At 35.7% G+C, this 27,494-nt stretch overlaps 1 protein-coding gene across 3 annotated transcripts in view; it reads left to right on the forward strand.

Annotated features, from left to right (window-relative positions):
• Nucleotides 1-27,494, forward strand: part of LOC150101351 (methionine synthase-like) — an 815,136-nt gene that overhangs the window by 128,166 nt on the left and 659,476 nt on the right. For all 3 annotated transcript variants that reach the window (XM_090400909.1, XM_090400910.1, XM_090400911.1), the window contains exon 7: nt 3,740-3,832. In XM_090400909.1, coding sequence (XP_090257035.1) covers nt 3,740-3,832 — 93 coding nt within the window. The remainder of the gene's footprint in view (nt 1-3,739; nt 3,833-27,494) is intronic.

The raw sequence follows: 27,494 nt of genomic DNA on the forward strand, positions 1-27,494 counted from the left end.
TCTCCAAGATCTTAATAACTACCGATGACACACAAACTGGCCTATAATTAGACACTTCCAGTCTGCTACCGCCCTTATGCAGTGGTACTATCTTATGTTCCTTCCATTCCCTGGGCACCTTTCCTGTGGCCAGACTTTCATTGAAAAGCCAAGTCAAAGGCACTGTCAGTTCCCTAGCACATTCTCTCAAAACTCATGGTGAAATACCATCCAGTCCCACAGCTTTACTGACATCCAGAGTAATCAGTATTTAAAACACACTCTCCTCCTGTACCTCTAAACCTCGAACCTGCCCAATCCATCTAGCATTAAAACTGACTCCTCCATGATGAAATACTCCAATAAAGTGTTCATTGAATAATATCACTATGTCCTCTGCATCAGTCACTCTATTCCCATTTTTATCCCACAATATCATTCTTCCACAGTCATTTCTCCTCCTACTGGCCACATAGCTAAAAAATTCCCTATGATTTTCTTTGGATCTTAGGGCCAGTCTCCTCTCATATTCCAGTTTCGTCTTCCTTACCATACTAGTCACTCTTCTGGCCTGTGTCTTATACTCTTCATGCATTTTCTCTTCACTTGTCTCTTTATATCTCTTCCATAGCCTCTTTTCGCATGCAATTCCTGTTTAATATTGTTTGTCATCCACTTTACTCCAAATTGTGTCCTCTTCTTCTCTCGTGGTATACAACTTACCATTGCTGCTAACAAATATTCTTTCATAATTTCCCATGCACTAATGATATCCCGGCCTTCCAATTCCTCCCTCCATGAAACTTCCCTAAGTTGACGTCTTAGACTATTATAATCACCTGCCTTATAATTCCACATACGTTCCCATTTCTTTGATACTCCTGCATGTCTATTCATTTTCCAAGTCAACACCATATGGTCACTCTCTCCAACTGATGGGAGAGATATCATCTCAGTTATTATCAACTCTTCTGATGCTATAACCAAATCCAAAACTCTTGAACCTCTTGTTCCCTCTGTTACATGTTGCCTAAGACATTTGTCCCTCAAGAATTCTAGAAATTCCATTCCCTTATCGCTACATGCACCTTCCTCTCCCCAATTTAAACTGCTGTAGTTAAAATCTCCCATAACAATGATTCTTCTTGCACTTGCCAAACTCAGCTGTCTAAACATTTCCTGGTCCCCACCCCTCTGTGCTCCTGGGTCTGTAGCAACACCCCACTAAATATCCTGTCTTTCCCACCTCTACCTCACACCATATGCTTTCAAAATCATTAGTGCCACTGCCTTCCAAAGTCTCCACTCTTAGAGGACATCTGTTGAATTTTTTTTATGAAAGAAGCAGAGGTTCTGTGTAAATGCAAAGAGAAGAATAGATAGGTATCTTGATAGTTTATAAGTTAGACACCCTATGCTGTTCATTATAGATCTTAATGGAACATTTTCTTTATGTAATTTTGGAAGACTATGAAGTCTGGGAGGAAAAGCATAATGAACGTTTAGCCTTTTTATAGTTTCTTCATTCCAGGAATGTACTTAATCTAAGGGACTGTTGAATTTAATTGATTTGTGATTGAGTTGGGTCTTTATCAATGCATCTGTACATAGTATGATTTTTTATTAATATTTCAGGGTGTATCATCCTCTATGGCCTGAAATATCAATCAGTGATGAAATATTGGTATTATCAAAAGGATTAGATTTCAGGTGCAAACGTGTTTGCTTACACTTGGATAAAGGATGAAACGAAGTATATAATTTCTTGGTATCTTTAGTTTACTGTAGCTTCAAACACCATTCCAGTTGGATTTCATTATAATATAGATAAAGGCCTTCATAACCATTCTTATACTGTAACAAGTAAAATTAAATTTCAATCATTTCAGCCATTTCCCTTACTCTAGCTAATAAACTTATATGTTTTATAGCCATTTTTAATATAGGATGATAACCACAAAAAAGAGAGAATAACAATTAAATTGGAAACACATGATATTATATACATTATTGACTGCAAGAGAATAACTCCATCAATAAAAGGTGATGCTGAGCCTGACATATAATCGGATAGGCCCAAAATACTGACTGATAGGAACGTTGCTTCTAGAGCAGGCTAGTTAGATTATCTCATCATCACACCCCAGAAAATCTCTGAAGATGTTAACAGATGCTAACAATCCTATAAGTTTTTTCAAAACATATATCAGGCTTCATATCTGTATGCAGTTTTCACAGAAGAGCTGCTACACTTTATTAATAACAAGGAATATGCATTGTTGATTGGCATTGGCCAAAGTATTGGAAACCTGGACGCTAAAGAAACGAAAACTAGCTATGTGAAGCAAGGAGTCATATGCTGTTTCAGTCTCATGTTTGGGTATGGAGGATATCTGACGAATGCTTTTTGTCTTAGTGTTGCTCCAATGTTGAAGTTTGCAGGATAGCTGTGCAATGATGTGGGGTGGACTGTGTACAATTACATTGGTTGTAGTATAATTACAAAGTTTTATGTTGGTTTTGAACAATTTAATGCCAGTTGGTTGAGTGGTTAGTGCACTTACTCACTAGTCAATAATAAACTTAAGGTTCAAATCCTGCCATGGGCATGGATGTTTGTAATTGTCCTTAGTTGGAGGATGAGTTTCATTGCTTGGTGTAAGATTACCACCCAGCTCTCTCTAAATAGGGTTTTTGGACTATAAAAAATAAATTAGACACACACACACACACAAAATAGAAAACAAAATTCTTAGCTCACCTATGATACCAATGTACTGTAGGTTTACAAAACCTTTCATAGATGGAAATTACATTAAAAAAATTTGACTGTCCAGTATTGTGGTAGTTTTATAGTATAGACCCACTCATCCTTACATGTTTCAAATTAATAATGCTCAGTTTAAAAAGAATATGTGCAATTCCATTGGTTCATGGAGTTGTGACTGCCAAGTTTTATGAATGATAGGCACTGAAACATTGTAGTGGCTAGTACGCAGTCCATCTTGAACCTCATAGAATGCGAGATGTAGTAAATTGAAATGCAGAATTAAGATAAAGTTATTATGACTTTCTTCACTTGTATGGCATACTAATTCTTGAAGGTACTGCAGTCAAAGAAGGACTCGCACATTATTAATTTCTGCCCATGCACTTGTTTTATTTTTATGTGCATGTCCCCAAGTCTCTTGATAGTAATATATATGTTGCAAGTTTTTCCACTTGGTTATACTATAGATTAAAGATTCCAAGAAGTTATATTTTTGGTTTAATCCTTTATCCAAGTGTAAGCAAAGTTTGTGCATGAAGTTACTTTATGACTGGCTACTTATATAGAGGCTAATGACTTCACATCAATTGCCTTAGTTTCCCACAATGCAACATCTTTTCAGCATCAGTCTCTAATCCAGAGTATTTTAGTATTTTGGCTCCCACTGATGAGACTTCAATAATAGTGGAAACCGGTCTGGGTCGTGGCCCTTCCCATAGTGCTTAGCATCATGGGAAGGGCCACTTCCCATTATACATGTCCACAAGGATATGCACATTGCATTATGGGATACTAATCCCATAATGCAATGTGCATATGCCTATTGATGTGAAGTCATTAGCCTCTATATACAAGTAGCCCAGTTGTGAAGTAACTTCATGCATTATAAGTTTGCTTTCATTTGGCATCTTTAATTTTTAATATATATGTATATGATAATAATAATGATTATCAGTTCATAATTCTGTAAATGAACTTTATTTTCTGCAGGCATTTCACGATATGCTATTGGAGCAATTGGCCCCACTAATAGGACTCTCTCCATATCTCCTTCTGTGGAATATCCTGATTATAGAAATATAAGTAAGTTAAAACATTTGTTGAGGTTTTGGTTTTATTAGTTTCCTAGAATAAATGAGAAAAAAAGAAAAAATCTAGAAGAAGAATTTTATTAGCTTACTAAAAATGACTACAGTTTGGTACCAACTGTCATCCATCATAACATGTAACTAGTTTCAGCTAATAGAGAATACGGTTTGGTCATCTAGAAATAGTAACTAACTGGAAATAAAGAATGGCTCTATTGTTCACAATATACTAGTGTTGGGAGTGGATTGTATTTGTTGGTGTTATGGTAATCACTACAGCATAGATTAAATTATCTCTGCTCACATAGTTTGTGGGCATAGCATAATTCATTGCATTTGTAATATGCTTGAGGTAGAACAAAAAACTTATGAGGAAAAATCAACTTTTTTCTACCTAGAGAGCATTTTATAAATGCATTTCACAATGTGGATGAGATAGACTTAATCATGGTTAAGATGTAACATCTTTTCATCCTCTCTGAAACCTTGAAACCCATAAAAATTCTATTGCCAAACACATTTAATAATGGCAAAATGCTTTTTTGAGCCTTTCATATGTCAATTTACTAGAACAGTGCTTCCCAAACTTCTGGATGTCAGAGCCCCCTTTGAAAAAATTAAAATATTTCATGCCCCCCCCCCTCTAAAAAAATCGTAATATAGACATATATTATTATAATATTTATTGTATTTATGTTCAATACAAAACATACACAGTATATATTCCAAAAATCAAATGCAAATATTACATTTTTAGCATCTTACATACACATTTGACATGCCACATTATCTCATATTTTTATATAGATGGATATATTATTATTGTACATTTGCAGTACAAGCAAATGAAATGTAAAACAATTAGTAATAAAGAAAGAATTAAAAACATAAAAGAAGTTTAATAACAATTTAATGTGATGGATGTGTTTCAATACTGCTACACAAAAAGTCAGTATTAGGTGAAATATTTGAAACTGCAATTCTTAGATTTCTGCTTTGAAATGAAACTTGTATGAATAAGCATATATTTACTAATATTCATTAAGCGGCGAAATAAGCAGCAAGCAAAATTTGTGAACCCGCACCAATGTATGATTTTTTCTATTCAAATATAAAAAATAACAAAAAAGAAATAATAAATAATAAAAATTAAATATGTTTCTTTTAAGATAAAAAGAAATCTACTTGGTCTTAAAACATTTTAAAATTTGTTTTCATTATTTCATCCCCCTCAACAAAAGCTACGGCCCCCCAAGGGGGCCCCGGCCCATAATTTGGGAAGCGCTGTACTAGAGTATACACAATTTTTAATGTACACTTATTTCTCCTGTAAAGTATAAGAGCATTTAATGAACTACTTGTTTTTTTACAAATGCCAGAAGTATCAGAAATAAAGGAGAATGAAATGGTTTCAGTGATTGAGTTTATTCACCCCAAAATCATTGGAATAAGTGAAACATGGTTGAATGATGATGATGATATTGTAACAGGAATAGAAATGGAAGGATGCAGTATTTTTCTTGAGGATAGAAAGGGCAAGAAGGGAGGGGAGAGTGCTGGTGATGATAGCAGGGGAATTGAGACCACATAAGGTAGATATGAAAAGGAGAAATAGTGGCAATGGTTATGAGGCAGTGTTGTGTAACATGGAGGTTGAGAGGAAGACATATTTGGTTGGATGTTGCTATAGGCCTCGGAATGTGGAGGGTGGTGATGAAATAATTATGAAATAATGCCGTAATAATGGTAATAGAGGTAATAATGCTGACCTGGTTGGCCGAGTGGTTAGCGTATCTGCTCTCCATCCAAAAGGCTGTGGGTTCGAATCCCACTGTGTGGGCATGGATGTTTGTGATTGTCTTTGAAAATGCTAGTGGTGGTGGTAGTGGACAGTAGATGGCATTGGTGTAGATGATGTGGTTCACTGTAGTTGGTGGATTGAGTGATGGAGACGAAGAGTTGTGGAGTGAGTGCCTTCCCTCGATGAGTCTTTGGACTCCCTGGAGGTGTGACATAATAATAATAATTGTGGTTCACTGTAGTTGGTGGATTGAGTGATGGAGATGGAGAGTTGTGAAGTGAGTGCCCCCCCTTGATGAGTAATAATTATTATTATTATTATTCACCCATAATAATAATTATTATTATAATGGATAATATGGAAATAATAATGGAAATCTGAAAACAAACCCCAACTCAACATCACCAGAGTTAAAGATCGGTACTATCAACGTAAGAAGCCTGAATGGCAAAGAAATGGAGCTAGCTGAGGAATTAGATAAGTACCAGATCGACATAATAGGGGTGATTGAAACAAAAAAGACCAAAACTGGTGAGATCTTTCTGAGCAATAAATACAAAATTGTTATATTCAGGCAATAATAATCAAGGAAAAGAAGGAGTAGCCATAGTATTCAACACAAAATACGAGGCTAATCTTCTTGAATGGCAGTCAGTCTCAAGTAGAGTAATGTGGGCAAATATGAGAATGGGGAACTGGACAATGAGACTTATTTGTGCCTATGGTCCCACAGAAGGTTCTACTAAGGTAGAAGTGGAGGAATTTTTTGAGGCTTTAGAAAAAGCAACTGACACAATGAAAAAGGAAAAGTTGGTCCTTGTAGGGGATCTAAATAGCAGAGTAGGAAATGATTGTGAGACATACAAAAATATTTTGGGAAAATTTGGAGAAAAGAGCAAAGCTAATAATAATGGCAAATATCTGTTGGATTTCTGCTCAGGACATGGACTGGTTATTACTAACACCATGTTCCAACATAAAAATGTGCACAAATTCACATGGAGAGAAGAGGCTAGGAATAAGAAAAGTCTCATTGACTATGTTATTGTTGATAGTGATGTTTTCTCCCTGGTGCAGGACACCAGAGTGTACAGAGGATTTGAAATTGGAAGTGATCACTATTTAGTCTTGAGCAGGATAAAATTGAATTTCATATTGAAAAGAATAACATGTAAGAAAGTTTTAAAGCAAATAAAAGTTGAGCAGCTCTCAGATGTAAACTGTAGACTAAAATACAGAAATATTATTGAAAAGAAAATGAAAGAGTTTGAGAACAGGAATCAAACCTTGGAGATTCAGTGGCAAACTCTGAAGGAAACATTGATTGATTCTGCCAGAGAGGCATGTGGTGAGGTTGTGTGCAAAGATAAAAAAAATCAGAACTCCCTGGTGGACACAGGAAGTTAAAGAGGCAGTGAAGGAAAAGAAGAAAGCATATCAAAAGTTCCTGGCAAATAAGTCAGCTTTTACTCTTACAGAATACAGAGACAAATGTAAGAAAGCTAAACAGTGTGTAAAACTAGCTAAACAAAAGTCATGGGAGGACTTTGGCAAGAATATAGAAAATAAATATCAAGAAGGTGGCAAAATATTCTGGAGGTTGTTTAAGAAGCTTAGGAATGGAGGAAAGAGTGCTGTAAAAGGAATTAGAGATGATAAAGGTGAAATGAAAACAGGAGAAAAAGATATCCTTGAAGTATGGAGTAATTACTTTGAAAAACTGCTAAATGAAACAAGCAGTGATGACAGCACAGTGATAAAAAACACTGACCAGGCATGCAGTCAGGAATACATATCCATACTTGAAGTAGAAAAAGCCATCAAAGGCTTGAAATGTGGAAAGGCAGCAGGAGTAGATGATATTCGACCAGAAATGCTGAAGTATGGTGGTATAAGAGTCTTACAGTGGCTGCACTGCATAGTTCAGAAAGCCTGGACAGAGGGACGAATTCCCGATGATTGGAGTAGAGCTCTCATAGTACCCATATATAAAAAGGGAAATAAAACTGAATGTGAGAATTACAGAGGTATTTCCCTACTGAGTGTTCCTGGCAAGATCTATGCAAGTATACTTGAGAAACGGTTGAGAAGAATTGTGGAAGAAAAGCTTGGTGAAGAACAAGCTGGATTCAGGCCAAATAGAGGCTGTCAGGATCAGATCTTCACTTTACGACAAATAGTCGAGAAAGCATGGGAATATAACAAAGATCTGTATTTAAGTTTTGTCGATTTGGAAAAGGCATATGACAAGGTGCCAAGAGAGAAGCTATTCAATACGCTGCAGTTATATGGTGTCAATGGGGCATTATATCAAGCAATACTTAGTCTTTATTTGAGTTGTGAGTCAGCAGTTAGAACTGAAGGAAGTACAGGAAGATGGTTTAATGTTAAATCTGGTCTGAGACAAGGATGTACATTATCCCCTCTGTTATTCATTATCTATATGGATCACATTATGAAGGAATGTGGTATTAAACCTGATATCAAAATTGGAGATGTTAATGTCAGCTCTTTGCTTTATGCGGATGATGTTATACTTGTAAATAAATCCGCTACAAGTCTGCAAGATTCTCTGACTAAATTGAATAGCTGTTGTAATAGATATGGTATGAAGGTCAGCAATAAAAAGACAAAGACAATGAAAATAGGCAGAATCATTGAAAATGTCAACTGTGTTGTGAATGGAGAACCTGTGGAACAAGTAAAACATTTCAGCTACTTAGGCACAATTTTTACTGAAGATGGTAAACTAAATATAGAAATAGACAACAGAATCAGCAAAGCTGGTATCGTGGGAAGTCAATTGAATAAATTCATATGGAATAAGAAAGAAATTAGTCGGAACACTAAATTAGCTGTATACAAGACTGTGTTCAAACCAATTTTAACTTATGGATCTGAGAGCTGGGTCAGAAGTAAAACACTTGACCAAAGACTAGAGACCGCAGATATGAGAGTCCTGAGAAAGATTAGAGGCGTGAACAGATGGCATCAATGGCAATATCATATTAAAAATGAGGATATTAGGAAAGAACTTGACATTGTCAGCATCCAGGAATGCGTTAGCAGAGCTAATCTCAGATGGTATGGTCACTTAAATAGAATGGGAGAGGAAAGATTAGCAAAACAAGTGTTCTCTGCCAGGTTGGCAGGAAAACGACCCAGAGGAAGACCAAGATATAGGTGGATTGATACAGTACAAAGTGCCTTAGACGATAGAAATATAAGATCTGATAATGTTGGAGTCTTGACAAGTAACAGACTGATTTGGAGGAAAATTGTAGATAGGAAGTTAGTAATGATGTAATTTTTTCATGTGGTACTGTCATATCCTGTACACCCCTTGAGGTTACATGGCAGGAATTTGATGATGATGATGATGATGGATAATATGGATTGGAATGAAGAGATAGCATCTGGGAATAAGGAAAATGAATTTCTCGAGTTCTTGAGAGATAATTATCTCAGGTGGCACATAAAGGAGGGTACGCAAGGATCGAGAGTTCTAGATCTGATCATTTCATCAGAGGATGTAATTGTGGAAAGGGTTTCACACTTTCCTCCAGTTGGTGAAAGTGATCATGAAGTAATTACCTCTGTTGTGGCTAGTCATATGCAGACTTTTGTGAGGAAAGGATATATGTGGAATTATAAAGCTGGTGATTGTGATAAACTTAGGCAATAGCTTGGAGTTATAACATGGAACCAGGAGTTGAGCAATAAGGAAATAAATGCTTCATGGGAACTAACAAAGAAATACATAACAGCATCAATGTATGAATGTATTCCAAAGGCCAAAAGGCTAAATAAGGTAGGTGTAAAATGGATGAATGTGGAGCTTAAGCAAGAAATCTGGAAAAAGAAGATACTTTGGAGGAAGTACAAGATGAATCATGGTAATAATCAGTTACATGAAGAGTATAAAGAACAAGCCTAGGAGAGTGACTCAGTTTGTAAGAAAAACAAAAGTGGGAGTATAAGCAGAAATTGACAAATAAGGCAAAGAAAAACTCTAGAGTTTTTAGATGTGGCAAGTAGAAGGAAGAATGATCATGGTAAGATGAAGTTAATGGACAAAAGTGTTAGAATGGTAACTGCTGCAGAAGACATTGTTGAAGTATTCAGTGATCAATTTATAATCATATATTTACAATTTATGATTCCACCCTGTTCATCCTGATCAGGGTGGAATCATGAGGAACTTTAGTGTAGAATACATAACATAACATAAGTGAGCATGAGGTCTTTGAGGAAATAAATAAACTTCATGTCAGTAAGGTGATAGGATTTCATGATATCACTATGCATCTTTAGGGAATGTTCCAGAGAATTGGCAGTAGCATTGGCATGCCTGTTTAACCTCCCTACCAGCCGAGGCAGATGAAATAGTGAGACCAAATTGCACTTCTTATCTATGTTATTCAATAAGTGTTACAGAACTGTATCCAGATTTAGCTGGGCATCTGTAGATATCATCACCGGTTAAGGGTTAATAAAAGTCTTGCAACAGCACAGGTTCCAAGGGAGTGGAAGGAGGGTAAAATTGTTCCACTGCATAAATATGGTCATAAGGCTGTAGCTTCAAATTATAGGCTGATCCATATATCTGGAGTTGTGGTGAATATTATTGATATTCACTGATTTTGTGGTGAGTATTAATATACATGTTTAACAATAATGGCCCCTGTAGTACATTACTAGTAACTTGTCTCGTTCATGATATGCACTCTGTACATAACTTGCTGATGCCCATCTGACAGCCAATTATCTATCTGCCTCACTAATCTAGGATATCTAACCCTATCTGTTTCAATTCAGTTACCTTTGCAAAATCTAAGTATACCACTATATATGAAACATCTTTGTCTAATGCATTCAGCACTTTATAAGTACATGAGCCAATTGATAAAATATTATCTCCCTTTAATAAACCCATACTATTCACAACAGAGAACACTAGTAGTATTAACCCAATTCTGTATTCTACCTCTCACCAATTAATCAACTTATATAATTTAATAATTAAATTACGATTTATCATTTAATGCCTGAACTTGAAAGAAAAAGCAACAATAAATTTATTGTCATGAATTTCACAAATTCTATTCAGTTTACTGATATATTAGTTTTGACTTACATATACTTATTAAACTTTTTTTAACAGTAATTAACCCTGTAACTTCTAATATTATTATTATTATTTTTAAATAATGAAACCTGTGATGCAATCATAATTAAAAGAAACACACATATTAACCACAGTGAAAATTATTTAATTGTAAATATTTCATCCTAAGTATCTTAGGACATCATCAGTACAGTAGTTTAAAACAATAATAGGAATAACATACAGTTAGGGCACATGATTACAATAGAATCTCATTAAAAGTGCGTAATGTGTTTAAAAAAAAAAATTATTTAACACAATTTTGTATGACAATTTCCCATACTTTAGGAATAGTAAGAACGTCAGGCGGTTTAAGTTTGGTCTGTGTACTAGGGCTTCAGAACTTTCTTTGTATAAACGTCATGTTTATATAAAGATCTATGTAAAAGTTTAGACTTTTCCCCAATGGATGCTATGGTTTGGATTTTCAATTCTGTGTTGAGAGAGGCCAGATTTTTGTGGTTTAAAGAGACGAATGTGGTCTTCATGTCCCGAGATGTGTTTCTGAACAGACCTACCTGTCTGTCCAAAGTAAGACAATTTGCATGAGCATGGAATTTCATAAATGCCAGGCAACATCAAAGGTGAGAGTTTGTCCTTAGGAGAAGGTAACAAGTTGTAAATTTGGTTGATAGGTTTTGTAAGAAGTGGCAAAATTGTATTTCTTCACTTAGAAAAACATTTGGAGATGCCTTTGACGTAAGGTATGGGAATCCTATGGACTTCTTCCTGTCTGGTTTGATGTGTGGAGAAGTGACTGATGATTTTTTGAGTTGTTTTCGGATTATATCCATTTAGGATGGCTATTTTTGATTACTTCTAATTCCTGGTTTAAAGATTCTTCAGAGGAGCAGAATTTGTGTGCTCTGGAAACTAGTGATTTAATAATGCCAGATTTCTGAGATGGATGATGAGCGGAAGACTTGTGAATGTAGTAGCGACTTGAGAATATAGGCTTGCGAAAGACAGACGTGGTGATGGAACCGTCTTCTTTTCTTTGGATGTGTAAATCCAAAAAGGAGATACCCTGTGGAGATTCTTTTTCTAATGTAAAGTTGATGCAATGATGAAGAATGATATCCTAAGATACTTAGGATGAAATATTTACAATTAAGTAATTTTCACTGTGGTTAATATGTGTGTTTCTTTTAATTATGATCGCACCACAGGTTTCATTATTTAAAAAAGTTTTATTCCTTCACGGGGAAATGACAGCGCAGAAAACAAACTTACTAGGAAAACTGCAATTAAAACAGGGTAAGCTATGAGCTAGAATCTCTTTTTTAAAAAAGTGCAGATGCGATAATCTTATTCCAACCTTTGCAAAACTGAAGGAAGCGATCAAATTTCCAGGTGCCCATAAAATCTATCAAAAAGCAAGTCATTCCTTATTACTCAATCAGTTACGAGTTTCTAAGCACGAATTAGCAACAAACAATTTAAATATTACAGAATTAGAAACAGACTTGTCAAATACGTTAAATCAAGAATTGCTACAATTAATTATAACTGTCTCAAAGAATTCAGGAAAAAAAGCTTTTGATAAAAGCAATAGTGCTCTACATATTAAATACCTTAATCTATTAAATCAATCAAAAAAGATCACTAACAAATTACCAATGGAAAAATGGGTAGTCAATTTATCTAACCGTCCACTAACAAAAGATGAATTAAATGTTCTAGCAAGAGGCCATAAATTTGCGATTTCACCAAAATGTTTCCCATATTTAGACTTCATACATAATATAGAAAGAAACGTCAGCCATCTCTCCAGTATTGAATCCAACAGATTTCGATTTGAAGTAGCTAAAGTGATCTACAATGCCAAACCTTCAGAATTAAATATCCCACCATCAGAATTGAAAGCTATTATTTCCTTAAAATGTAATAAAAACATAATCATTACCAGAGCTGATAAAGGAAATACCATTGTAGTTCTCGATACAAACTCATATGACCGAAAAACGAATTTACTTCTTCGAGATCGTATTACTTACGCCAAATTGGATTATGATCCTACAAAACATCAACTCAGAAAATTAAATAAGCTACTTAATGAAACTTCCTACTTAGATGAAGAAACAATCAAAAAACTTAAGACATACCATGCAAGACCTCCTAGAATTTATGGCTTACCTAAGCTACACAAAACTAATGTTCCACTTACACCTGTCATAGACTGTATCAGCAGTCCAACTTACAAGTTATCAAGATTCTTATCTAACCTTCTCCTTTGTGAGAAGGTTAGATAAGAATCTCCACAGGGTATCTCCTTTTTGGATTTACACATCCAAAGAAAAGAAGACAGTTCCATCGCATGTCTGTCTTTCGCAAACCTACATTCTCAGGTCGCTACATTCACAATTCTTCCGCTCATCATCCATCCCAGAAATCTGGCATTATTAAATCACTAGTTTCCAGAGCACACAAATTCTGCTCCTCTGAAGAATCTTTAAACCAGGAATTAGAAGTAATCAAAAATACAGCCATCCTAAATGGATATAATCCGAAAACAGCTCAAAAAATCATCAGTCACTTCTCCACACATCAAACCAGACAGGAAGAAGTCCATAGGATTCCCATACCTTACATCAAAGGCATCTCTGAACGTTTTTCTAAAATTATGAAGAAATACAATTTTGCCACTTCTTACAAACCTATCAACCAAATTTACAACTTGTTATCTTCTCCTAAGGACAAACTCTCACCTTTGATGTTGCCTGGCATTTATGAAATTCCATGCTCATGCAAATTGTCTTACTTTGGACAGACAGGTAGGTCTGTTCAGAAACGCATCTTGGAACATCAAGACCACATTCGTCTCTTTAAACCGCAAAAATCTGGCCTCTCTCAACATGGAATCGAAAATCCAAACCATAGGATCCATTGGGAGAAGTCTAAACTTTTACATAGATCTTTATATAAACATGAACGTTTATACAAAGAAAGTTCTGAAGCCCTACTACACAGGCCAAACTTAAACCGTAACGACGTTCTTACTATTCCTAAAGTATGGGAAATTGTCATACAAAATTGTGTTAAATAATTAATTAATTTTATTTTATTTTATTTTTATTTTATTTTTATTTATTATTTTTTTTTGTAACATGTTATGCAAGTTTAATGAGATTCTATTGTAATCGTGTACCCTAACTGTATGTTATTCCTATTATTGTTTTAAACTACTGTACTGATGATGTCCTAAGATACTTAGGATGAAATATTTACAATTAAATAATTTTCACTGTGGTTAATACGTGTGTTTCTTTTAATTATTATTATGATTCAGGCTTCCATGGAGTCACAAGACATCGTGGGAGGCTCATCCTAGAAAACACCAAGTATATATATATTGTGCCACTCCTTAAACTCATTGACCATTCACACTCTCACACCACTCTATCAGGTAATGCATTCCATAGTTTACCCACTTGCCATGCAAAGAAACCACTCCTCACCCTCTTGTTCACAACTTCCCTTCGTAACGTCCAGGGATGACCCCCCCTTGTCTTTGCTCCTTCCCCCTTGTTCCACCAAATAAAAGCACTCCCCAGTGTCAACCCTGTAACTACCTCTCAACAGTTTAAAAGTCTCACTCATATAACCTCTCCTTCTATCTACCAAACTCTGCAGTCCACATTCTCTCAGCCTGTCTTCATAACTAACATTGTACAGTCCTGATACTATCTTTGTTATTTGCCTATGTACTCTTTCCATGTTAAGATATCTCCTTCAAAACCTGGGGACCAAATTTGAGAACAATAGTCCAGGTGAAGTCTGAAAAAGGGCTTTATACAATGCAATGACAACAGACTGCAGGTCAGCAATCTTTCTCAGTATTGCAGCAATCCTCTGGGTTACCTTCACTACCTTTCCAGTATGTTCCCTGAATTTCAGGTTTCTATTAATCATCATCCCCTAGATCTCTTGTCTCCCCTACTTCCTCCACTACAGCTCCTCCAACAGAGTATGCTGCCTCCCATCGATGTATCCCAAACTTCAAGATTATATTTTGCTGCATTAAACCGATACCCCCATTCATTTGCTCATCTATCTAGCTTATTCAAATCCTCTTGCAAGGCTACCACATCTGCACTATTACTAATAACCCTTCTCAGCTTCACATCATCATATGCAAACAACTGAATATTCCTCTGCAATCCACTGACAGTGTCATTGATATAAATCCTTTCTTTTAGGCTTGCACGGTGATCCGAATGCATTTTTGAAAATTATGGAGACAACTACCGTGTTTGAATAAAAACTTTAGTTTAATATAACTAAAATCTACAATTCGACGTTTCGACCTTTATGTCAAGGTCATCTTCTGGACCGTACAAATATACAAAAGAAACAAGCTATACTTCAATCAAACTGGTTCGTTAAAGATACTGACCAGCCGCTACCACAATTGTTGGCCTGACCTCTGGTGGAAAAAAAAAAATACAAATTAAAAATAAAAATTATTCATCAACGCTAGAGTCCTATTATTTGTGTTGTCTACTATATACATATATTAACATTATTCCAGTTTCGATTTCGATGGTAAATTGTATGCGTTCGTATTGTTTGTTTAGGTGGCTGAGGAATGTGTTTAACGTTTGTCGCCCGTGTGGTCAGATCACGAACACGTCGTCGACGTATCTGAGCCAGACTGTCGGTCGTAGTGTGGTGGAATCAAGAGCCCTTTGCTCAAAGGTTTCCATGTAGAAGTTAGCGATTGGGGGGGGGGGATAATGGTGAGCCCATGGCTGTACCTTCCTTTTGTAGGTAGAATTTGTTTTGCCACACGAAGTAATAACCGGACTTTAGTACATGGGCAAAGAGGGCCGTAATGTCGGGTGGAAATTTGTTCTGTAGTAGGAGAATTGTGTCATTGATGGGGACATTAGTGAAAAGGGCAGAAACGTCAAAACTGACTAATAAGTCGTTTTTGTCGAGTGTTATGTTTTTGATTTTGTTTATAAAGTGTTGTGTGTTTTTTATGTAGGAGGGGGAATGACCTACCAACTCCTTGAGTGTTGCCGCTAATTTCTTGGCTGGGTGGTAATTGGGACTGTCTATTCCTTCCACGATTGGTCGAAGTGGCACATTTTATTTGTGTATTTTCGGAACCCCATATATTCTGGGGGGTTGGGCGTAGTGGGGTTTGAGTTTCTTAACCGTGTCTGGTGGCCAAGAAGTGACGGACTTTAGTAGTTTTTCTGTTTTATCCTTTATCCTTTTTGTTGGGTTATAATTTACCATTTTATATGTGTTGTTATCGGCTACTAGTTGGTTCATTTGTAGTATGTATGTTGACCTGTCAAGGACAACAGTGGCACTGCCTTTATCTACTTTCGTTATTATTATGTTTTGTTTGGCTTTTAATGATTTAATTGCTGCTAATTCTGTTTTAATCAGGTTGTTCTGTATGGTTTTCTTGGTATTTAGGACATTACTGGTTTCTAGTCGTATTTTATCTGCTATATTGTTAGGTAGGGATCTGATGCCTCTTTCAATGTGGTAGATAAAATCCAGTTTGTTTACGTGGGATCCCACTTGTATCCTTCTGCCTCCTTGATGTTGCCCCACCACACACAACTCTCTGATATCTATCAGATAGCCAATCCTGAATCTAGTTGACTAACGTGACATCTAAACCCATGTTCTGCAACTTAAATATCAACATATCATGTGGCATCCTGTCAAATGGCTTTGCAAAATACAAAAAAATGGCAGAATATGCCTTTCCTTCACCAACTGCTCTTGTCACGTTATTATAAAAGGCAGTCATATTACTAAAGCAAGAGCACCCCTTAACAAATCCATGTTGACTCCTACAAATGAGAGTCAACATGGATTTGTTGACTCATCTGCCCAACGGTCTGTATGATTCCTCACTAATTTCTCCAAGATCTCAACAACTACTGATAAAACACAAACTGGTCTATAATTTGACACTTCCACTCTGCTACTGCCCTTATGCAATGGCACTATCTTACCTTTCTTCCATTCCTTGGGTATCTTTCCTGTTACAAGATTTTCATTGAAAAAGCCAGGTCAAGGGAGCTGTAGTTCTTTAGCACATTCTCTCAAAATCTGTGGCAAAATTCCATCCAGTCTCACAGCTTTATTGACATCTAGAGTATTCAGTATTTGAAACACACTCTCCTCTTGCCCCTCTAAACCTCAAACCTGCCCTATCCCTCTAGTATTAAAACCTACTTATCCAGGATGAAATACTCCAATAAAGTGTTCATTGAATAACTCCACTGTATACTCTGCATCGGTCACTCTATTCCCATTTTTATCATCATAACCACCTGACTTAAACAATTCCCTAGGATTTTCTTTGGATCTTAAGGCCAATCTCTTCTCATATTCTAGTTTACCATACTAGTCATTCTCCTGGCCTGAATCTTATATTCTTCATGCATCTGCTCCTCCCTCTCCTTATATCTCTTCCATAACCTCTTTTTCACCTGCAGTTTCTGTTTGATATTGTTTGTCATCCACTTTACATTAACTTGTGTCCTCTTCTTGACTTGTGGAATACAGCTTACTGTTGCTACCAAATATTCCTTCACAATTTCCCAAGCACTAATGATATCTTGCCCTTCCAATTCATCCCTCCATGGAACTTCCCCAAGTTGATATCTAAGACTATTATAATCACATACCTTATAATTCCACATATATTCCCTTCTCTTTGATACTCCTGCATGCCTTGGCAAATTGTCATACTTTGTAAGTTTGGATGAGCTTCCAACATTTTATCAATTGCACTTTCAATATCTTGAAATATCCCTGAGAGTTCCTTTAATGGGAAGTTTTTTACCAGCATCACTTCCTCTGAGACATTTCATCCTCTTTGTCACAACCACTTTCCTCATTTATGTTGATAAGTTCGACATTCCGCAGTCACTTATTTCTTCTATAACTCCATTTATGTTTGATTCAAATCCTGCAAAGTTATTTGCAGTGTTGTAAAAGTTCCTGCCATGCCACATGCATATTACTAACTGTTACTTTTTTGTCATGATGCTTAAATGTTTCCAATTACATGCGTTATGTCATATTTCTTACCAAATTCTTCTAAAGAAGCTGCATGATCTCCAGTTGTAGTGTCAATAGCCTGTCTGAATGTTTGTCTGAGGTATAGGCTTTAAAAGTTGAAATAACTCCTTGGTCCATTGGCTGATTTAATGAAGTTGTTTTTGGTGGTAAAAATCAAATTTTCAAGTTTTCATTCAAGTCCCCAAGAGAATCAGGACCTGGAGCATTATCCAACAGTAGTATTGCTTTAAAAGGTAAATTATTTTCCATACTACTATCAGACAAAAATACAATTGAAACCAGCTTGAAACAAGGTTATTGTAACCCATGACGTTTTATTTGCATTCCAATTGACTGGTAGAGATGCTTTGTTATGGTTTTTAATTCTCTGGGATTCTCAGACCGATATATAAGCATAGCTTTTAATTTACAGTCACCTCTGCATTGGATCCAACTAAAAGAGTTAATCCATCTTTAACTCCTTTATGGTCACTTTGTAACTCTTTATCTTTTATCATATAAGTTCTTGATGGGGCTGCTTTCCAAAAAAAGACCTGTCTCATCAACTTTAAATATTTGACAATCATCATAACCACCTGACTTAACTAATCATTTGTATCTGGATGAAAATTTCATGGCAGCATCCTTATCTACATTAGCAACTTCACCCACCAGATAGCTTAACGTTAATCAATTCATGCTGACTTCTGACACCATGCAGCCAGCTTTTACTGGTAGCAAAAGGTTCTTCAGTCTCATTATAATTACCTTTTTTCTTTCATTTTGGCATCTGACTTCAATACTTTGGCCTGAATGTTAGCTAGACAGATTAAGATTTTAGGATAAAAAATAAAAAATAAAAATATTTTTTATTTTTTATTACAGTTTTCAATTCAAAGTAGAAGTAAATGCCCCATTCAACCATAAGCAGCATTCTGTTCCTAGTGCAATTTAAAATAAAAGATATTGAAGTGATTTTACCTTGTTTTTTATATTCATTGAAATTTTTCAATATGGTTTTTGTACCTTAGCTTCATGCAAGACTAAGTCTAATCCTATGTTTTGCTGTTGCCATTTTCAAATCTTCTAATTGCATCCAATTTCACTTCTAGGATTATCACATTTTATTTCTTTGCTGCACTTTTATCTTTGTTGGCCATTTCCTTCTTTGGATTATCAATTTTTGTAAAATGTCATGTGGGTTTATCACTGGGAGACGAGGAGGCAACATGACTACACACTTTGTTGTCTGTGTGTGAAGTGAATAGCAGATATGCAGTGACCAATCACTGACAGACTTCAAAATGAAGTGATGTGATTGTTCACTGATCATGATGTGCGTCTCTTATTTAGTGATTTGTGAACTGAAGAGCTAGCAGAGAGGTTTTTACTTTATATCTTGCAAGAAAGAGTTTGCATCTCTCCCTTCAGCAATACTGAGATATCCAAACATGATCAGATTTCTCTTCCTTCGCTTACTTGCACCTCTGATCTTCCCTGGCATAACCATATTTCAAGTATAGCTTCTGTAGCCACCAAAAAACTTGCTGTACTTTTTTGCACAAGACACTGTTTCACACCTCATAACTGCTAACTCTATACAAAGCCCAAATCGACCCAGCCATGGAATATTGCTCCCATATTTGGGGTGGTGCACAAAAATCCTCTCTACGATTGCTTGATTCTATTCGGAACAGGGCAATCCAGATAATTAATGATCCCTCTCTCACAGACTCACTTTGATCCCTCAGTTGGTGTTCAGTTTCTGCCTTATGCCTCTTCTACAGATACTTTCATTTTCATACTTTCATTCAGCAGAGTACTGAAAAGTACTCTGCTGAATTGGCCACTATTATTTTTCCACGCCTCCAAAATCATTAAAATAAGAGCCACTGCTTACCAACACCCTTTTACAGTCCATCATGAAGCTCACCAAACCAACTTCACTGCTTCCTCTTTTATCTCAGCTACTTTTAAGTGACTTAAAACAAGCTATAAACAAACTGAAAACGAAAGATCGTCACAGAATTAAAATTGCAACATGGAATATGAGAACAGTGAACAGATGTGGAAAATTAGAAAATCTCAAACAAGAAATGGACAAAGGAAAAATTGATATCATAGGACTCTGTGAAGTCAGATGGGAAGGAATAGGTGATTTTTATAGTGAAGAAGTAAGAGTAATTTATTCAGGTGGAGATAAAAAGGAAAAAGGAGTTGCACTTGTTTTTAATAAAAGTACAGCAAAGAGCATCATTAGCATAAACTGTCTGAATGACAGGATTATGGTGGTAAAATTAAAGGCTGAACTGGTGGATATAACAATAATGCAGGTATATATGCCAACAAGTGACCATTCAGATGAGGAAATAGAGGAAATGTACAAACAATTACAAGAACTAATTAAAGAAGAAAAAAGAAAATACTATATGATTATAATGGGAGATTGGAATGGAGTTGTAGGAGAAGAAGAGGATGGGAGTGTAGTAGGAAGATACTGACTAGGTAATAGAAATGAGAGAGGGGAAAGGTTAGTGGACTTCTGTAAAGAAAATAAGCAAATAATTATGAATACTTGGTTTAAAAAATCTAAGAGAAGACTATACACATGGAAAAAACCAGAAGATACGGAAAGATATCAAATTAATTACATTATAGTAAAGCAAAGATACTTTGCTTTACTATAATGCAATCAACTATAATGCATGCACATATCCTGGAGCTGATATTTACTCTGACCACAACCTACTATTCATAGAAATAAATGTGAAACTAAAGAAAATAAAAGAAACTATGAAAAGGAAAAAATGGAACTTAGAGAAATTAAAAAATACCAAGGAATTTGGAAATAGATTGGAGAAAGAATTAGAAGTTTTGTCAAAACTGAAGATCCAGAAAAGAAATGGGAACAAGTTAAAGAGAAAATAAAGAAGTTGCAGAAAAAGAAATTGGTTATGTAAGAGCTAAAAGAATAAAAAAACCATGGATAACTAATGAGATGATTTCTCTAATGGAAGAAATAAGAAAATGGAAAAATAAAGACACCCAAGAAGGAAAAATACAATATAGAACCCTGAATGACAAATTGAGAAGGGAAGCAGAAAGAAGTAGAGAACATTGGCTTAAAAAACAATGTGAAGAAATGGAAAATTATGAGAGAGTGGGAAGGTATGATCTTTTATATGAAAAAGCAAGAAGCACGACTCACAAGAGAAATGGAATTCGAGCTAGAGGCATAGAAAATAAGAATGGAGAAATCGTAATTGAAGAAGATAAAATCCTAATGAGATGGAAGGAATACATTGAAGATCTATATGACAAGATAAATAGACCAAATGAGTTGCCATTAGAAGATATAAAAACAGTAAATGAAGATGATCTTGGCCCAGAGATTTTGAAGACAGAAGTAGAAATGGCCATTAAGGAATTAAAATGTGGAAAGGCAGAAGGAATAGATGAAACACCTGTAGAATTCTTGAAACCACTTCAGAAGAAAAGAACTGAAGAAATAACCAAAATAATAAATTTAATTTATAACAAAAGAGAACTACCAAAAGATTTTATGACCTTAATATTTATACCTATACCAAAGAAAAGTAATGAAGTGAACTGCAAGGATTTTAGAACAATAAGTCTCATTTCCCATACATCAAAAATACTTATGAGAATCTTAACATGAAGAATTGCATGGAAAGTGTAAGAATTTCTTGTAGAAGATCAGTTTGGTTTCAGGAAGGGTAGGGGAACAAGAGATATGATTGGATTGTTAAGAATAGTAAGTGAAAGAAGTCTGGAAGTGAATAAAGAAGTTAATATCTGTTATATAGATTTTGAAAACGCTTTTGACTTTGTAAAATGGGATAAGATGGTGGAAGTAATGGAAAAGATTGGTATAGATTGGAAAGACAGAAGGCTAATTATTTCACTATATATGGGACAAACTGCCATGGTGAGAGACATATATGGTACAACAGAACCAGGTATCATTGGACGAGGAGTAAGACAAGGCTGTTCTCTGTCACCAATTTTGTTTAACATGTATTCTGAAGCAATGTTAAAAGAAGCACTGGAGAATTCGGAAGAAGGAATAAAGATTGGAGTAGATAGATATTTGCAATAAGATATGTAGGTGACAAGGCATTACTATCAAATACTGAAACAGGACTACAACATCTGTTCAATGTTGTAGTCTTGTTGAACAGATGTTGTAGATTACTGGAATCTTGTATCAATTATGGAATGATAACATCAGAAATGAAAATAGCAAGGAAAGAGGCAAATATGGATATCAGAATAAATGGAGACAAATTGAATCAAATAAAGTGACTGTTATAGTGCTATATCATTCCACTATTCTTTTCCTGTTTTAGATTTCAGATTTTCTATTTCCTAGGAAATAGAAACAGGAAGCTTGACTATACTTTAGTCATGCCACCTATTACCCAAGATTATTTCATATAAAACCTGATGAAGAACTTCATTTGACTAACTGTAAAGCTACACTTCCACCCACCATCAAGACTAGTCCATTAAGACTTTTATAATTCATAAATATTAAGGGTTAGGTGCTGGTACACTCATAATTGGTTTAGTCGAATGAATACAGCACTGAGAAATAGTTATAAACAGTGACAGATTGTTGTCATCATCAACATCCTGATATGTAGCTCTTCAAGGAAATTTGTTCATTTCCTTTGAATTAGTCTGTTATCAGCTATTTAGGCACAGTTTTTAGTGGAGATAGCAGGTTAAATCTGCCAAGCTGGTATAGTGGATTGTAGCTGCATAAATTTATATGGAATAAGAGAAAAATTAGCCAGAATTCCAAACTAACAGTATACAAGGGTGTTCAAACCAGTTTTAAGTTATAGATCTGAGAATTGGGTTAGAAATAAAGCATGGCTTGATCAAAGATTAGAGACCACAGATATGAAGGTTCTGAGAAAAATTATGGGAGTGAACCCAATGGCTTGAATGGTAGAATCATATTCAAAATGGAGATATTAGAAAGGAACTTGACATTATTAGCAGAGCTAATCTTAGGTGTTATGGCTACTTAAATAGAATGAGTGAGGAAAGGTTAGCAAAACAGGTGTTCGATGCCAGAATGGCAGGAAAGAGACCCAGAGGAAGCCCAAGGTCTAGGTAGATTGATTCAAGATAGAGGACATGTTAGATATGACAGTATTGGAGTGCTCACAAGTAAAAGATTGATTTGGAGCAAAATTGTTGATAGGAGGTTAATAATGTAAACTTAATCATGTAGTTCTGTCATAGTAACCTGAACACCCTCTTGGGAGTACATATCAGGAAATTGATGATGATTAATCTATTATTTGCCAGGAGTACAGTATTGTCAGGTCTTTTATTTTGGTTTTCAAAAGAACTTTTAACCACATCAATATACTGTACCTAGATCTTGATCTTCCTGTGGCTCTTTCCCTACCCTCCTGACATAAACATCCTTCCTCACCCATTCTGTAGATTACACTGCATATTTCAGAATGCATGATATGTTACACTGCATATTTTAGAACACGTGATATGTAGATCAGATTCTGGATGATTGGATTAGAACTCTCATGGTACCCATCTATAAAGAGGGGAAATAAATTTGAATGTGATAATTTTAGAACAGTCTTCCTACAAAGTGTACAGGTAAGATTTATGCATGCATGCTTGAAAAGAGACTAAGAAAAACTGTAGAAGAGAAATTGAAGAGGCAGGTACTGGATCAGACCATATAGGATTGTTTAGGATCAGTTTTTTACTCTAAGAAAAATAATCGAAATATCATGGGAAGATAACACGGATCTGCATTTAAATTTTGTACGTCTGGAAAAGGCATATGATATGGTGCCAAGAAAAAAGCTGTTCAAAACAATGCAGTTATATGATGGAGTGAGACATTATACAGAGCAGTATATTGCATATACTGCTCTGTATAATGTCATATTAAGTTATAAATCAGCTGTTTGAATTGACGGAGGTACTGGAAGATGTCTTGAAAATCAGATCTCTACCCATAGGTGCATTCTTTGGAACTGCATGGATCACATTATGGATGAACGTGGCATTGAATCTGATGTCAAAATGGAGATGTTCAGTTCATCTCTTTTGCTTTTTGCCTGATAATATTATACTCCAATATCAATCCATTACAAGTCTTTAAGACTTTAAGTGAATTGAATAACTCTTATAACCAGTTTGGTATGAATATCAATAATACAAAGTCTAAATGAAATCTCTGAATCAAAATATATGTTACATATTTTTACATATAACTTATTCTAATTTTATAATAAAGTGACAGTAGAATTGGATAAAGGTAATGGCTTCACCATGATATTTGACTTTACCAAGGCCTTGGGTTTCAGCATTAGTTTTTGCTTTTGGCATTGGTGAGCTCAATGCCAAAAGCAAGATACACATGGGAAAGTCCAGATGGAAGATACAAAAATCAGTTAGACTTTCAGAAGGCGTTCAACTGGGTCAAATATAATAAAATTTTCAATATATTAGATAAATTAGACATAGAAGATCACGTACTTAAGATTATAAAAATGATTTACACCAAACAGAAAATGCTGCTGTTTAGCTCCAGGACTTCTGAAGTGAAAATAAAAAGAGGAGTCAGACAAGGTTGTATCGTTTCAACAAATTTATTTAATATCTGTAGTGAGACAGTGATGAAAAAGATTGAAAAACAAAAAATAGGAATTAGTATGAATGGTATAAAATACAACAATTTTAGATATGCTGATGATACCATTCTAATAGCAGAAAACAGAAACAAATTAATCAAATTATCACAGCTACTAATCAAAGAAAATAAGGAGTTTAGATTAGATATAAATGCAAAAAAGACCAATTTATGAAAATCTCAAAAAAAAAAAACCCAAACAAACAAACAGATCTGAGCCAGAAATATTTATAAATAATATGAAAATTGAACATACAACAGAATACAAATATCTGGGCACCTACTTTACTGCATATGGGAAACAAGATAAAGAAATAAAATTAAGAACAGCAATAGCTAAAGATGCCTTCTGGACAAATAAAGATCTGCTCAGCAGTTCTGTGGGTATCGAGACAAAGAAAAGAATGATAAGAACATTAGTGTGGCCAGTTTTCACATATGGAAGTGAGACCTGGGTATTCAAGAAGAGAGTAAGACAACAGATAATGGCCTTTGAAATGTGGTGCTATAGGAGAGCTCTGAAAATCTCATGCACAGAACACATGACAAATACATATGTCCTACAACGAATGAGAACACATAGATCTTTATTACAGGAAATGATTCAGAGAAAGATGGGATTGGCAGGACATGTACTGAGAGGTTCAGCAGGAGAGAGAGGATACTAACAGTTTTAGAAGGAAAAATTATGGGGAAAGAATTAAGAGGTAAAAAACAAAGGACATGGCTTGAAGATATAAGCTCATGGACAGGATCACATGGCTATGCAGAAACAAAAAGGAAAGCCGCCAACAGCAAGAACTGGAAGGACATGGTGTTGTACCATCTCACTGAGGAAGCCACATGAAGAGAGAGAGAGAGAGAGAGAGAGAGAGAGAGAGAGAGAAGCTCGACCTCGCCAAAATTTATAGGCATCACTGAGACTTGGTTTACTGAAAATGATATATTACAGGGATAGAATGTAAAGGGTATTGTATTTTCAGGGAGGATAGAAAGAACAGGACAGGAGGTGGGGTATTGCTGATGATAGCTGCAAAATTACAACCAACAAAATTAGAAATTAAAGAAGATATTAGGTCTGAGGGAGATGGTTCATTTGAGGTTATTATCTAGTGCGAGATAGAGGCAAATAGGACAAAATGCATTGTGGGTGCTGCTGTAGACCTGAGGGGGGGGGAGGTCTACAAGAAGATGTAGATTCCATGTATCTGCAAATCGGCACAATGAATGTAGGCTGAACAATTATTATGGGAGACTTTTACTATGGGGACATCAATTGGAGGGAGGAAAGGGGGGGGGATAGCAAGATGGAAGTGAGATTTATACAGTGGCTAAGGGATAATTATTATGTGAAACAACATGTTATAGATGGGGACAAGGGATTTGAGAGTGTTGGATCTGATAATTGCATCAGAAGATGTATCCAACCAAGGTAGGCACTCTGCCACCAATTGGGGAGAGTGACCATGCAGTCTTGTTCTGGAAAGTCAACACTTGGAGTTCTCTGTCAAGAAGGGGTTTATGTTCAGTTATAAGGCTGGTGATTATGAGAGACTCAGGAGTTATTGTAGAACAGTGCAATGGCTTGAGAAGCTACAAGGAAAGAATGCCAGTAGTGCAGGACAAGTGGTCAGAGATTGCTTGAGGGTAGCAATATCAGACTGCATACCCAAGGTAAGGTGGATAAACCAAGTTGGAATTAAGTTGATGAATAGGGATATAAAGCAAAAGCTGCAAAAAAGAAAACATTGTGAAGGAAATATAAAGAAAAAAAATGATTAGCCTACACATGAGCACTTACAAAGTGCATGTATGAAGGTTGACTAGCATGATAAGGAAGGCCAAATCAGACTAGGAGAGAAAAGCCAAACAGGCCAAAGTAAACCCAGAAGAGGTTTTTTGTTATGTAGCAAGTAAGAGGAAAAATAACTATGGTAGAATAACTTTAAACAATACTCATGGTAGGAATGTGACTGAATCAAAAGAAATAGTTGAGTTGCTGAGTGATCATTTTGCAAAAGTGTATCATCTAGGTGGTGATTTTACAGTTGCTGATGTTACAGAGATGCATATCAACATTGAGGTAGATGAACAGGAGATGTTCAGTATATTAAAAAAATATGAATGCGAACACAGCAGTGGGACTGGGTGGCATATCGGCCTGTGTACAATGTGAATGTGCAAGAGAATTGGCATAGCCGCTGGTGAAGTTGTTCAGTCTAAGTCTCATCTCTGGCAGAGTCGGTTCCAAGGGAGTGAAAAGAGGATAAGATGGTACCATTGCATAAAGGTGGCTCCAAGACAGAGGTTACAAACTAAAGACCAATTAATATATCGGGAGTGGTTGTTAAAGTATTGGAAAAGTTGGTGAAAGGTAAAATACAAAGATAGGTGGATAGGGATGCGATACTATATAGCGAGCAGCATGGCTTTGTAAAGGGTAGGTCCTGTCTTAGTAACTTATTTACATTTTATAATAAAGTGACAGCAGCATTAGATAAAGGTAATGGCTACACCATGATACTGCTTGACTTTGCCAAGACATTTGACAGAATGCCACATGGAAAATTATTACAAAAACTGGAGAGGATGGGAATGGATATGAAACTAGTAGCATGGATAGGGAGATGACTGATGGACAGACACCAGAGAGTAGTATATGGTGAAGTGGAGTATAGGACAATGATGGCGACTAGTAGAGTACCTCAGTGTGCTCCACTAGGATCACTACTCTTTAATTTGTACATCAATGACATAGGGAAAGATTTAAGAGGGGATATTCAGTTGTTTGCTGATGATGCAAAACTGGGGAGAGCAATAGTTGATAAAGGTGATGTAGATATCCTGCATGCTGATTTAAATAAATTGGCATTGTGGGCACAGAATAATGATTATCGGTTTAATGTTGCAGAATGTAAGGTTATGCACTTTGGGTTGAAAAGGTTGCA

Source organism: Typopeltis vanoorti, chromosome 11 (assembly GCF_054136105.1).
Source record: "Typopeltis vanoorti isolate ZY-2024b chromosome 11, IOZ_Tvanoo_1.0, whole genome shotgun sequence".
NCBI classification, from domain to species: Eukaryota; Metazoa; Arthropoda; class Arachnida; order Uropygi; family Thelyphonidae; genus Typopeltis; species Typopeltis vanoorti.